This window comes from Dermatophagoides farinae, chromosome 3 (genome assembly GCF_024713945.1).
Source record: "Dermatophagoides farinae isolate YC_2012a chromosome 3, ASM2471394v1, whole genome shotgun sequence".
NCBI classification, from domain to species: Eukaryota; Metazoa; Arthropoda; class Arachnida; order Sarcoptiformes; family Pyroglyphidae; genus Dermatophagoides; species Dermatophagoides farinae.
In genome coordinates, this window is record NC_134679.1 from 746,062 (window position 1) to 760,963 (window position 14,902).

Here is a 14,902-nt window from a genome sequence, read left to right on the forward strand (position 1 = left end):
AATAATTTGTTTTGTGTTTGATTATTTTCTCTATTTCTTCACATTTTTTTTCTTATCACCATTTTTTTTTTTTTTTTGATTGATTGATTGATTGTTTGAATTCATTTTCAAATATTCAATTACATTATCGATTTGTGTGTGTATGTATGTGCTGAAATGTGTTTGATATTGTAATGTCGAATCGATTAAATATAACGGGATTTTTTGTTACAATTTAAACCATCATCATCAGCAGCATAATTATGCAAATTTAATCGTTTTGATAATGACAAAAATCAACATCATCATCATCATCATTTAAGATCATTATTATTAGTAACAGCAGCAGCATCAGTGTTAATCGATGGTGTTGATCATCCTCTTTTTTTTCATCATTTATTCAACATGTGTGTGCCGGTTATAAACAACAACAACAACAACAAAAACATCGACAATGAACAATTTACGTGTGTCTGTGCCTATTTCGATTGTTTTTTTTTCGTTCGTTTTTAAAAATTGAATCTTACTGAATATCAATGACCAGAAATTCAACATTAATACCAACTTGAAACCATTTGCAACAATAACAACAACAACAACAACAACAGAAAAAATGTGTAAGTTTTGTATGAAGAAACCAGAAATAGAGCTGCAGGTGGTTTTTTTTGGTTGACAATTCTTGAATCCAAAAAAAAAAAAAAAAAACATTTTAAATCTCAAGTAGAAACGACGATTGTCGTTAGAGAAAAAAACAAACTATAATATCATCATTATCAACGAGAGCTAGAGCTAGAGAGAGAGAGAAAAAAAAGAATTTTACATCTTATCTAATCAGCTTGTACTCATTATCATCATCATCATCATCATTTGATTCATCCGTTCATTCATTTATTTTTTCCTTGGAATTTTTCAGTGTGTAAGTGTGTGTGTGTGTGTGTGTTTATCACACATACACAAACAATTTCCGTTGTGTACTTGTTGAAGTAAAAAAAAAAAGAAAAAAGAAATATCAAAAAAAAAATCCATTTCATTTTAGGTCGTATCTGATTTAGATCTTGAGCTATAAGTGTGTTAAAGAGAGAGAGAGAGAGAAAAAAAATGATAAAAAAAAATTTGACTCTTTGCCATTAGACAGCAATGTGTTATTATGGTGAAAAAAGCAATAGAACAAAAACAACAACAACAACAAACAAACAAACAAACGTAAAAATTCAATCGGACAAATCCAATATTTATTTGGATGTTTTTCGCATCATTTCTTTATCCGGATAATAATATATGGTAATAAATAACCGAAAGATTTAAAATCCGAAGGAAAAAAAATTCTTCTGTTTTCTCTGTATCATGAACATGTGTGTGTGTATCTTTCGCATCAGAATATTTTTGTTTTTATTTGATTCTCAAAAATAGATCAAAAATCATGATTTGAATGAACACACCGCCGACAACGACGACGACAACAACAAACCAAGAGCTGACATTTCCTTGTTTGTTTTGTTTGTTGAAAATACAAAGAATTTTTTTTCTGGCATTTTATTAATTCATTAAATCATCATCATCATCGTCATTTCTAAAATGCAAAAAATAACCATTTTCATCAAACACAAAGCACACACAGCAGTGTGAGGAGAAAATCAACAAAAAAAATGAAGAAAAATGTTGGCAAAATTTGATGATCCTGAGAGATTATGATGATGATGATGATGATGATGAAGATTTGCGTGGGAGGCACATATATACAACAAGAAAACATAGAGTTATTTGAAAAATGCTTTTTCTGGTTCGCATTTTTTACACAAATAGATAGAGAGAGAGAGAGAGAGAGAGAGAGAGAGAGAGAGAGAGAGAGAGAGAGAGAGAGAGAGAGAGAGAGAGAGAGAGAGAGAGAGAGAGAGAGAGAGAGAAAGAAATTAAAAATAAAAATAAAAATGAAAAAAACAAAAATCCATTACAATATACACACATAACGGTAGTTGTGTAAAAGACATTTTTTTTATCTAAAATTTTTCTTCATTCATTCATTCATTCATCAGCATTTTCGTTTCATTACAATGATAATTTTTTTTTTGGCTGGTTGTTGTTGAAAAATTGCAATAAATACAGCTTAAATATATGGCCCTGTGAAAATAAATAAACAAACCAAAAAAAAAAAAAAAAATTCAGACAAAATTAGACTTTTGTACAAACAAACGAACGAACGAAAAATTTCATTTCATTTTTTCGGACAATCTGTCCACGAATTCGGCAGACTCTCTACTTCTGGTTGGTCATTTTTGTTTTTTTTTTTTGTTCGTTACGAGAGAGGGAGAGAAAAAATTTTATTTTTATACATTTCCAATGGACCCTGAAGCAATTGGTTGGCTTTCTTTTTTTTTCATCGTTTTCAACGTATTTCAATTCAATTATGGTCATGTGCAATTTTTAGATTTTCAATTTTTCAAGTTTGTTTCAATTTTTTTTTTGCCGTTTTTCTCACACATAATCAAATTATTGATCTATTTTGATTATTGGTAATTGATTGATTGATTGAATACTATAAGTTTCATTCATTTTAAGCTAAGCTTGCAAACACGGACAATTTTTATTCAACATATAAACAACGACGTTGATTTTGATTTTGATTTTTTTTTGATTTTTTTTAGTGGTAAAATTCCACAGATTTATAATTACAACAACGACGACGACGACGACAAAATAAACATGTTGATGATGATGATTAGTTTCAAATGTATTCACATTCATTTTTCTTTCTTTTTTTTGCCTAGTGCAACAATTTGATCAATCAATGGGGACTGGTGATTGATCAAATTGTTGTTGTTGTTGTTGTTGTTGTTGTCGTTTTGGTAATATAATAAGAATAATTTTCATTCAAGAAAAAAAAAAATTTTTTCTCAAATTGATATCTTGAGTGTGTACGATAAGTGAAGCAAAATGAAAAAAAAATCTAAATTTATCATATCATATCTTACCATGCTCTAGTTACTGTTTTTTTTTTCTTCTTTTTTGATTCATTGAAAATGTGAATAAACATGGAACAACAACAACAAAATGAAATGAAAATAAATAAAATTTTTCCAGTCTAAAATGTGAAATGTCTTAGAAAACGTTATCATTATCGTTCACAAACGTTTAGTAGTTTTATTTTCAATTTTTAGTCATTTTTTTTCCTAATGATTATGATGATGATTACAATAATGACAACGTTGATTTGATTACAATTTGATAGTGTGTGTGTGTGTGTGGTGAAAACAAAATGGCTGATATTTTTTAATTGTGAAAAAAATTTAAAATTTTCTGATTTTCTGGTCCATTTGGTGAATTATTGTTGTTTAAAGATTGTCATCATGTGATATCATTATTGTTGTTGTTGTTGTTGAAAATTGCATTTTTATTCTGCTACTTTCTTTTTCAATTCTAATAAAGCAAAAAACAAAAAAAAACAAAACAAAACGAATCTCTATCTAAATTAATTACATTTTACATCACTGTCATCATGGTGAGCAAAATTCTGGAAATAAAAAAAAAACGAAACAGAATTATAATTGAATAATACATTTCTCTCTTCTGTTTTTTTTTTAATATCATGATCATCATCATCATCCTCCACATATTTGATTCTAATTCTGATTCTGAAATTCTTTTAAAGATTATTCATACACCCACACACACACACACACACACAATTATGAGGAATTAGAAATTATAAATACAGAATTTCCATTACTATATATTTATTTATCGATAATTATAAAAAAAAAATTATTATTATCAAATATCACAAGATTCCGCTTCTCTCTCTCTGAAATTCTATTTTTTCTCCCAAAATAATTAAATCATAATTATTTCATGTTTCTCTCTCTCTCTCTCTCTCTCTCTCGACATACGAAAGCTAAGCAATGTTTATGTGTGTTTGAATTGAACAAGAAAAACATGTATAGAGAGATTAATTAACTTTTTTTTCTTTCTCTGTCTCTCTGCCTGCTTATGTTCTTTTTTTTTTGTTCATTGGTTTTTTATACTTATTTTGTTTTCCATTTTCAAACCAAAATTTGTTTTCTTGTTTTCGTTGCTGCTGCTGCTGCTGCTGCACTTAACATGAACATGATGATGATAACAACAACAACAACAATAATCATCTTGAAAATGTATGGCAAAACTTTGATAAAACAAGAAAAAAAAATTCTTCATTCAAACGAAATGAAAAAAAAATTGGATATTTTTAATAGAAAACAAAAAATGCTAAATTACAACAAAAAAAAATGTTGATTGAATGAAAATGAAAAAAAATAACTAGAGAGAGAGATAGAGAAAACTGTGTGTGTGTGTGTATATTTTTTTTCCACTACTGTTTTAAAAATAGCTTTTTTTGTTTGTTTGTTTGTCAAACTGTTTGTTGTTGTTGTTGTTGTTGATGTTCAAGTCAGAGAAAAAAAATTCAAGTTTCTCTCTCTCTCTCTTGTGTTGTGCGTGTGCGTGTGCATATTAGAAACAAGCAAAGTAAAATTTTTCGTTTTGTTTGTTTGTTTGTTTGTTTGTTTATTGAAACATTATTTGTGGAATTTGTTTGTCTGTTTGTTGATTTTCATGGAAAAAAAATGTGAAATTGAAATTTTTTTTGTTGTTGTTGTTGTTGTTGTCCCATTTTCAATTTTCAATTCTATTTTTCCATTATATTCAGCAAAAATAATTTTTTCTCCTTACATATATGACGTAACATTTGAACAATATTGTTTGTTCTCATTTTTATTTTTTCTCGCCCACTATAGTTTTTTTTTCTTCATCTTGACCAGGTTGGTCACATATTCACATACTCTGGAACCATCGATTCAAATGTGTTGTTATTGGAGAAAAAATTGAACGAGAAAAAAAAACAAACAAACAAACAAAACTTGAAAAATGAAACAAAAAAAAAGCGTTCGCAGAAAAAAAAAATAATTTGTTTATTTCTATTTTTTCATATTCATATATGAAAATCAGATTGTCACATTTTTTTTGTTGTTGTTGTTGTTGAAAAAAATTTTCTGGTTCTCTCCTTCCTCTGTGTTTTGATTCAATATTCATGTTTACGATGATGATGATGATGATGATGATAACAATTTCAAACTTGAGAGAGACGAAAAACATTATTTTTTTTATCGTTCGTTCATTTTTTTTTTTTGAACAACATCAATAAAGCTTGAAAATCAAATCAAATATTCATGTGATTCATTCATTCTTTTCTTCATCATTACCATAAAGGAATCATCATCATCATTTTTTTTGTTATTATTATTATTTGTAAATTGTTCACGACTATATATATATATTCAATTCAATTCAAGCATCATTCAATGTGAGAATAGCAGGAAAAAAAACCTTATGCACACACACACAGACAGACACACAAAACGCTTCACTAGAACAATTTATTTATTTATTTCTCGTTTCGTTTCATCATCAATTGTTTGATGTTTTGATCATCATTTTTTTATTATTATCATCATCATCACTATTCAATTCTCAATCAGTTTTTTTTCTCTCGTTTTTTTCATTCTTTCCTTTTCCTGTTTATATATTTATATTCTATTTATGATAATTTTCTCTCCATGTGTGTGTGTCTGTGTGTTTGTGAGTTTGAAATTCAATTATAAATGTGCAAATGTGGAAAACGAACAAACGAAACGAAAAAAAAAAAAATTGTAAATTCAATTCAATTCAATTCAATGATGATAAAATTGAATTTTTTTTCCTATTGTTTTTTTTTACCATTTTCAATGATGATGATGAATATTATAAATGGTTATTATGTAGAATAAACAACAACAACAACGAATCGATCGATCGATCGATTGAGAGAGAGAGAGAGAGAGAGAGCGCAAAAAAAATGATGAGAATGGATTTTTGCTAGTGCATCATCATCATCATCATTTCGATTATAATTCAATTTTTGTTTTTTACATTGGAAAAAATTTTGAAAAATGTTTTATTTTTTTGTATACACATGAAATGGAAAAATTTTTCCTTCCCATTTTCCTGGAAAATGAATGAATGAATGAATGATGAAAAGCTTTAAATCTGTTTTTCAGTTTTATTTGGAAAATTGTAATTCAATTGGGAATTTGGTTTTTTTGCTGCTGATGCTGCTGCTGTTGATGCTGTTTCCGCGGAAAACATAGCATAGACATGAATTTGAAATTTTTTTCTTTCTTTTCCCTTCATTTCAAATGAAATAAGAGTTTTTAATTTATTGTATTGATTCATTATTCATTTTGGAATTATGACAACAACAACAACAACAACAACAGAAACAGCTGAAATGAAATGAAATGGATAAAGAAAAAAAAATTTGAAATTCATAATTCATAATGGCGAAATTCATGAATGTAATGTAATGTTGTTGTTGTTGTTTTCATCATTTTGACTATTATAATCTGTAGAGATTTGAAATGTAAACACAACAGCAACAACAACAACAACAACAACAAAAAAACAATACTGATGTTGATGATAATTTTTTTTTTCATTCGTCCATAAATATTTCATTTGATTTGAGATTCGTTTTTTATTTGCTGAATAAAATGTCGAAATTTTTTTTTCTCTCTCTTCTTCTATCGATCAATTATTATGATGATTATGATCCAATTGGTTGCACATACACACAATTGTCAGTGAGTCAATTTCACATTAAATCAAATTTTCACATTAAAATTGAGTTAAAATGCCTCTGGCTAAAAATTGATTGAATGGTTTTTCATAATTTATTTATTTTTATTTTTATTTCTCTTTTAATTTCATTTCATGATTTTTTTTTCATTTTCGCATCAATTAAAAATTTAAAAAAAAAAACGATGACGATTATATTCAATCGACAATTTGATTACAGTTTTGATTTTGGATGATTTGCAAATAAAAAAAACGAAATGAAATGTGTGTGTGTGTGTGTGAAAACAATGAATTCATTTTCTCATATGTTTTTTCTTGCTTCTTTTTTCATATATATATACAGATATATTTCGTAATTGAACCTGATGCAAACAAACAAACAAAAAAATTAACCCGAAAAAAATCGTAAAAAAAAAAATTTTTTTTGTTGTCATTGAATTGCGAAACCATAGTGAAACAAAAACTTTCATCATCATTTTCAATCAATCAATCAATCAATCAATCAATTGTTCAAGTTGATTGTCTACATTTCAAATGGTAAGCAAAAAAAAAAATTTCTTTTATGCACAATCAATTAATATGATCTCTCTCTGTTGTTCATTTTATTTGCATAATTTAGTGAGAAAAAAAAAATCATCATCGAAATATATTTACTACTACTCAAATGTGTAAATGTCACCCAAATGTGATTGAATTTCATCAATGATGATTGATTTAGATCAATGTTTGCCACAAAGAATTCACAACAACAACAATAATCATCATTATCATTCTAATCATCATCATCATCATCATTATTCTGCAAATATTCAACATACAAATTATCAACATCAAAATGTTCAACCAAATTCATCAACAACAGCAACAACGATTGATTCTATTGGATCGCATTTTCATCAAACAATGCCTACAACACAACAACAACAACAACAACAACAACAGCAATCAAATATTAATAATTCTTTATCAGAATTTATGACTAACAATCATCATCACCATAATAATAATAATAATAATAATAATAATAGACAATTCTATAATCAACAACAACAACAACAACAAACAGAATTAATGTATAATAATAATAGTAATGGTAAAGTGAAACGTTGCCATAATACGAATAATAATTCATCAACATTAAAATTGATTCAACAGAATCAATTATTCTCATCATCATTGAATCAATCTCATCATCGACATCATCATTTATCATCACCACTACCTCAATCTGCGAATATACGAATCAATCAAATGACAATGAATAATAATAATTCTATTAGTAGTGGTGCAGTTGGTAAATCAATTACACCACCACCATTAATAATGTCTTCGTCAACACCATCTTCTGCATCATCATCATCATCAATGTTGAAGATCTCAACAAATAATAAATCATTGATGAATGGTAACCATCTGAATCTAAATTTAAATGAAAATTCCAATGATAGCCAACAACAAAATGCTCAACAACAGAATGGTCCAATAATGACAACAGCAGATACGATACGTAGAAAAAAGAAAAGTCATCTTAGTCGTGATGAATTGGCACGTGTTTGTCAATTGGGTGAAGTGACATTTGAATCATATAATAATAGTACATATATGATTGCCATACGTAGTAAAGGTGATCGTAAATCATTGATTGGTTATCGTTGTGATTGGAACACTTGTGGTTATATGAATGCACGTGTTGAACGTATGTTTGGTCATATTCGATCACAACATCCTGAAGCGCCAACTGTTAAGAAATTAGTTACCACCGGCAATTCAGCAACATCTTCGACGACAACTGTGTCAACAGTGACAAGTTCAATTTCATCAACATCATCCACATCATCTACATCTCGTCATCGTTCATCATCATCATTATCGACAGCATCCACATCATCATCTGCGTCATCGAATTCTCATCAAAGTCCACTTGCAACATCATCGATCAATAAAAATAATTCTTCAACTACAACCAAATTCCACAATAGTACGTCATTGTCAACAACAATTAGCTCAACGACATCGACTACAACAACAGCAACAGCAACAACAACAACAAATTCAATTTCATGCAATTCACCAACATTATTGACAGCATTATGTCGAATTGATTCAAATTCCGATAATAATGGTAATAAAAAAACAATTGGAAAAAAATCTATCAGCAGCAGCGGAAGTCAATTACTTGATCTATTGAATGGTGGTAGCGGTAGTAGTACTAGTGGTACTAGTGCTATTACTGGTACGGTTGATTCAGAATTGAAACAACAGAAAACTACAAAAAATTCATCTATCAATCAAATGGATATTGTCACCATCAATGATGATAATGATAATGATGATGATGATGTTAGTGAAAATATTGTTGATAATCATCAATCACCATCATTGATTCCGAGTAATACAGTTGATCTCAATAATCATGTTGATCGTAATAATAATAAAAGCAATTGCCAACAACATGATGATGATGATAACGATTCTTCATCATTAATTGTTGAATCAAATACAAATAATCAACAACAACAACCAATCAATGGTGTTGATCAATCATCATCTGATCCAAATCAATTCAATTCATCAACCATTCAACAACAACATGAACCACCGACAACAACAACAACGACAGTAAATCTACAAGTAGATCTGGATCTAGATTCATTGTTTATTGATACTACAGCAGTAAATAATGAAGATGATGTTGTTGTAAATTCAATTTCTATGCCGAAATCGACAAGTTTACTGGATGATAACGATGATGATTGTGACCAAAATGATGAAGATGATGGTGATAAACACTCTTCATCCAGCACACCAAGTGAATCGTGCTTATTGTCATCGACAGGTAAGTGATTTAAAAATGAAAAAATAATTCACAGATTTTGTTGTAGTAAGAATCAATCGAATGAATAATGAACAATATTTAATAATAAAATAATGTTAATCGTAGCTGAATAATGCTACTCTTATAAATATTGTACAAACATAATTGTTAAGTAATTTCATTACTACAACAGATTTTAATTTAATTAATTTTTTTTTTCGATTTTATTTAGATGAAAATAATCATCATCTTAATCCAATTATGATCAATGCAAATGAAACAATTGATCATCAATCAATTATCGATAATTATTCAACAACGGCAACAACAACAACGACATTTAATGGAAATTCTGCAAATTGTTTTACATTTTCAAATTGTCCAAATAATGAATACAATAATAGTAGTAGTATGGAATCTCATCATCATCATCATCATCTTCATCATCTTCATCATCCTCATTGTTATCAAAATCTGATAATAATTCACAACAATCGGCTAGTAATCATCAAATGAATGGTTGTGATACATTATCATCATCATTATATGAAGAAAATGATAATGATCATGTTTCATTTGGAATGTCTTGAAGAAGCATTATTATTAAATGATGATGATGATGATGATGATGATAATGGTTCAAATACAAGTACAAATAGTGTTGGTTATGGTTTCGAAAACATTATCAACAACAACAATAATAATAATATCAACAACAACAACAACAACAATAACATCAACAATAACAACAACAACAACAGCAGCAATAGCAATAATAGCAATAAAAAACGTAAAGCAAACAATTCAAAAAATTATATTGGCAAACAGAATCTATTTCAAGAATTTCAAAGCGATGATGTTGCCAAAATTCGTGATAATGAAAATAAATATATAATCGGTATGTGTAGATCAATACAGAATTTTTTTTCTGATTAATTTTGTTTTTTTTCTAGCATTACAAAAAGACATGAAAATCGTTGGTTACCGTTGTGATTGGCCAGAATGTGAATTTCTTACCTGCCGTAAATATGTTATGGTCAATCATATAAATGGAAAACACACTAATCAAAGGCCTTATTCATGTGACATGTGTAATTTTACATTTGTCAAACGTTATTTTCTCAAAGCCCATATGTATAAAGTACATAAACGGCGAATGAGTTTAGATGACCGAAAAGATCAACATGACACTGATATTCATAATGATGATTGTTCATCATCATATGATGATTCTAATGCAGCCATTATCATCAACAATAGCAGTAGCAATAATAAACGTGATCATCAAAATCATGATTCATTCAATGATTCATTAGGCTTATTGGTTAATAATAATAATAAAAAATTTAAAATCGATCCACAATCTACAATGATCAATAACGTATATAATAATGATATGATTTATGATCAACAACAACAGCAACAACAGCCGCAAATTCCTTATAATGGACAATGTCCATTACCATCAGTAAATGATGTTCAAAATATTTGTTATAATAAACAACAACAACAACAACAACAACCATATAAATCTTCATCTTATCATGATTATTCTGATAATATCTACGCATATAATAATAATGTTTATAATAATTATCAACAACAATCGACGACAATTGTAAATAATAATCATCATCATCAATTTGATAATAAACCTATTGATGATTCAATGGTTATTAATAATAATGATAATAATAATTACAACAGTTATCCACAAATGAATCATATTGATAATAATAATTCATATCCATCAATGTTATCGACAACTACAAGACAACAATCATCATCGATTATTGATCCATTATTGACACCACCATTAATTAATAGCAATAATAATAATTGTCATCATAATCATCATCGCCGTCCTTCAACCCTTGTGGTTAATAATAATAATAATAATGTACCAATGACCAATTCTACTGATTGTTATAATAATTATCCAACAATTGATCAGCAACAACAATCATCATATTGTAGCAATAATAATAATACAGCCTTAACATTGACCAATGGCCATCAACATCATACACATCATAATTCATCGATAATTATAACGGATGAATTTCTTAGTCCACCATCATCAATATCATCAAATGGTTCATCATCATCAATATCATCAAATGGTTCATCATCATCATCATCATCATCATATAATAATGGTAATGGTCAATGGCCATTATCCAATGATCTACAAATGCAACAACCAATTCGTGTTTCAACATCATCGACAACGACAACAGCGACACCACCAACAATAAATAGCAATAATCAACGGAATTTATTGAATAATACACCAAATTCATTAGCAAATAATTCATCATTTTTCCTGCATACACCATCACCATCACCATCATCATTATCACATTCACCAGGTAATAATAATAATTCATCAATTCCAATGATTTTTCCAACAACATCGGCCACGACAACGACAGCATTGATCAATGTAAATCAACAATCTCCAGACATTACTACTGGCTATAATAAAAATATTTCACAACAACAACAACAACAACAACATTATCCAACCAATTTTGCTGATACATTTATTAATGGCAATCCAACAACGATTGATTATTGTGATTGGGAAATGAAAAATGATCATAATGATGATGTTGGTTTATACGAAAAAACCAACATGTATCATCATGGATCGATGAAACAACCAACACCATCGACAACAACAACCATACAACATCAGCCACAGCAGCAGCAGCAACAACAATATTTTGGTTTTGATCAACAACAACATTCACAACCAATCGATAATAATTATGATCAGCTTTTAATACCTTCTTATAATGAATTTACAGCAAGTAATAACGGTACCGGTGGTGGTTATCATCAAGTTGATCATCCTAATCAATCGAATCAAATGATGATGATGTCAACAACGTTTGGTCATCATCATCATCATCGTACATCATTTAACAATGGTCAACAACAGCAGCAGCAACAACAACAACAAGAATGTTGGACAACTGGAACATGGTAAAATAATTTAAAAACTAACGAACTCATACACCTAAATCATTGATCTCATCAATAATCATAATAATGATACTTAAATGTCACATCTATTTATTATCTCAAATTACTGAATGCAAGATTTTGATGATGAACAAAATTTTTTTCCTTTCAAAAATTTTCGTTTTTTTTCATTTCATATAATTTTTGGCAATACTTTCGTTGGCTAAACTGATTTTTTTTCTATCTTGTTACATCATCATTCATTCATTCATCGATCGATCGATCGATCGATCGATCTATCCATCCATCCATTCATTCATCCATCAATCCCGGTGATTAATAATCGATTATTGATGATTTAATTATTGACACACATGCGCTGAAAAAAAAATTCATCTTGTTGTTGTTGTTGTTTATACGAGAAAAAAAATATATTATTTTTGTTGTTGTTACACTGTTGTTGTTGTTGTTGTTGTTGATTGCTTTTTTTTGAAACAAAAAAAAAAATTTTTTTTTCATCACGTTTTTTTTCATTCAATAATCATCGAACAAAAAAAAAATTCTTGATTATCATTCAATTCATTCAATTATTATTATTATTTTATTATGTCCATGTTTTCTATTTCTATTTGTGAATTTTTTTTTCGCTCTTCATTCATTCATTCATTCACCAATTTATCCATCATCATCATCATCATCATTTAAAATCATCATCATTATCTCAAATCGATAAAACACAAAAATTTAAATTTAAAAAAAAAACAATTAACACGATCCACCTGGCGCCATCTAGCGAACATTATGATTGAATTGAAATAATTTGGCGCTCATCAAATAATAATTCAAAAAAATACAAAAACAAAAAACAAAACATGAATTATTGAACACACACAAAAATTAAACAATAAATCAAATCTTTGTAAATGTAAATATTCACACACACACACACACACACACTCACGAAACAAAAACAAAATCAATTTAAACTGAAAATTGAATGACATGAATAAAATTTGAACAAAAAAAAAAAATTTATGATAATAATACATTACCATTGCAAATTGATCATTGGCAGCATCGAAATCATTTTATTATTAAAATAAATCATCATTTCGAAAAATTATGATTTTTTTTCTTATCAATTTGAGCATCAATTGTTACCAGCCCGGTACAGGCGCTTCGCGCCTGCCCAGGCTGGCCCTGCGGGGCTGTCTATCCTTGACGGTCAATAAAGCTGGATACCCGCAGGTGGGGACGGCTGCGCCGCCCCCCTACTTGGCATCCAGTCAAAGGTATAAATCCTTGACGGTCAATATAACTGGATACCCGCAGGAGGGGACGGCGGCGCCGCCCCCTGCTTGGCATCCAGCCAAAGGTGTCAATTTTAACGCTTCGTGCCTGACGGTGGATTTCTATGCACGGCGTTTTGCTTCCGGCTTTCGGTTTGGTACCGCAGGGTCAGCCATGACTTGTGTATTGTACCCAGGGCCGGCCGAGGCGCCTGTGCAGACTGTGCACCGCACAAGGCCTCGCGCTGCCTTCGCCCTTTCCGCTGTACAACACATGTCATGTTGATCTTTTCGGTCATCTAAACTCATTCGCCGTTTATGTACTTTATACATATGGGCTTTGAGAAAATAACGTTTGACAAATGTAAAATTACGCATGTCACATGAATAAGGCCTTTGATTGGTATGTTTTCCATTTATATGATTGACCATAACATATTTACGGCAGGTAAGAAATTCACATTCTGGCCAATCACAACGGTAACCAACGATTTTCATGTCTTTTTGTAATGCTAGAAAAAAAAACAAAATTAATCAGAAAAAAAATTCTGTATTGATCTACACATACCGATTATATATTTATTTTCATTATCACGAATTTTGCTCTTTCTTGTTCGTTTAGCATTTTCTTTTCTTTATTTTTTCTTCAAACGAAAACACTAAAAAAATGAATGATGATGGTGAACAAACAATTTCTTGTTCGTTTAGCATTTTCTTTTCTTTATTTTTTCTTAAACGAAAACACTAAAAAAATTAATGATGATTATGGTGAACAAACATGAACAAAAAATGAAATGAAAATTATTCGAATTCAAATTCGATTTCGGAATATAAAATGAATGGTGATTAGATTAGATTAGAATTGATAAAAACAATACACACTTTTCAATATCATCATATACTCATCACATATTCATACATGCACACAAAATGAAAATCACGTGTGTCACCATCTAAAATTCGAATTCGAACTCTTTCTATGTTCTATTGAATGACTGCACCATCTATTGAATGCAAAAGCTGCAGCAACGTGTGCTGAGCTAGAACAATGAAAAAAAGCTTTGTCAAAGCTACATACCACAGAAGTGACTTCTACTTCTGAGCTGGACGAACTGTTCAGCGGCATTCAAAAGTTTTCCCGCATGCTCAGACACACACACACAACACACACTGAGTAGCTCATACTAAATAGTTATGTTTGTACTGA

General features: G+C 29.2%; 1 protein-coding gene across 1 annotated transcript in view; it reads left to right on the plus strand.

Annotated features, from left to right (window-relative positions):
* LOC124498408 (uncharacterized) overlaps positions 1-13,527 on the plus strand; it is a 38,703-nt gene extending 25,176 nt beyond the window's left edge. The window contains 7 exon segments of the mRNA XM_075729603.1: positions 6,965-7,158; positions 7,241-9,457; positions 9,669-9,850; positions 9,907-10,014; positions 10,016-10,117; positions 10,190-10,334; positions 10,390-13,527. Coding sequence (XP_075585718.1) covers positions 7,324-9,457; positions 9,669-9,850; positions 9,907-10,014; positions 10,016-10,117; positions 10,190-10,334; positions 10,390-12,431 — 4,713 coding nt within the window. The 5' untranslated portion in view covers positions 6,965-7,158; positions 7,241-7,323 and the 3' untranslated portion in view covers positions 12,432-13,527.
* The last annotated feature ends 1,375 nt before the right edge of the window (positions 13,528-14,902 follow it).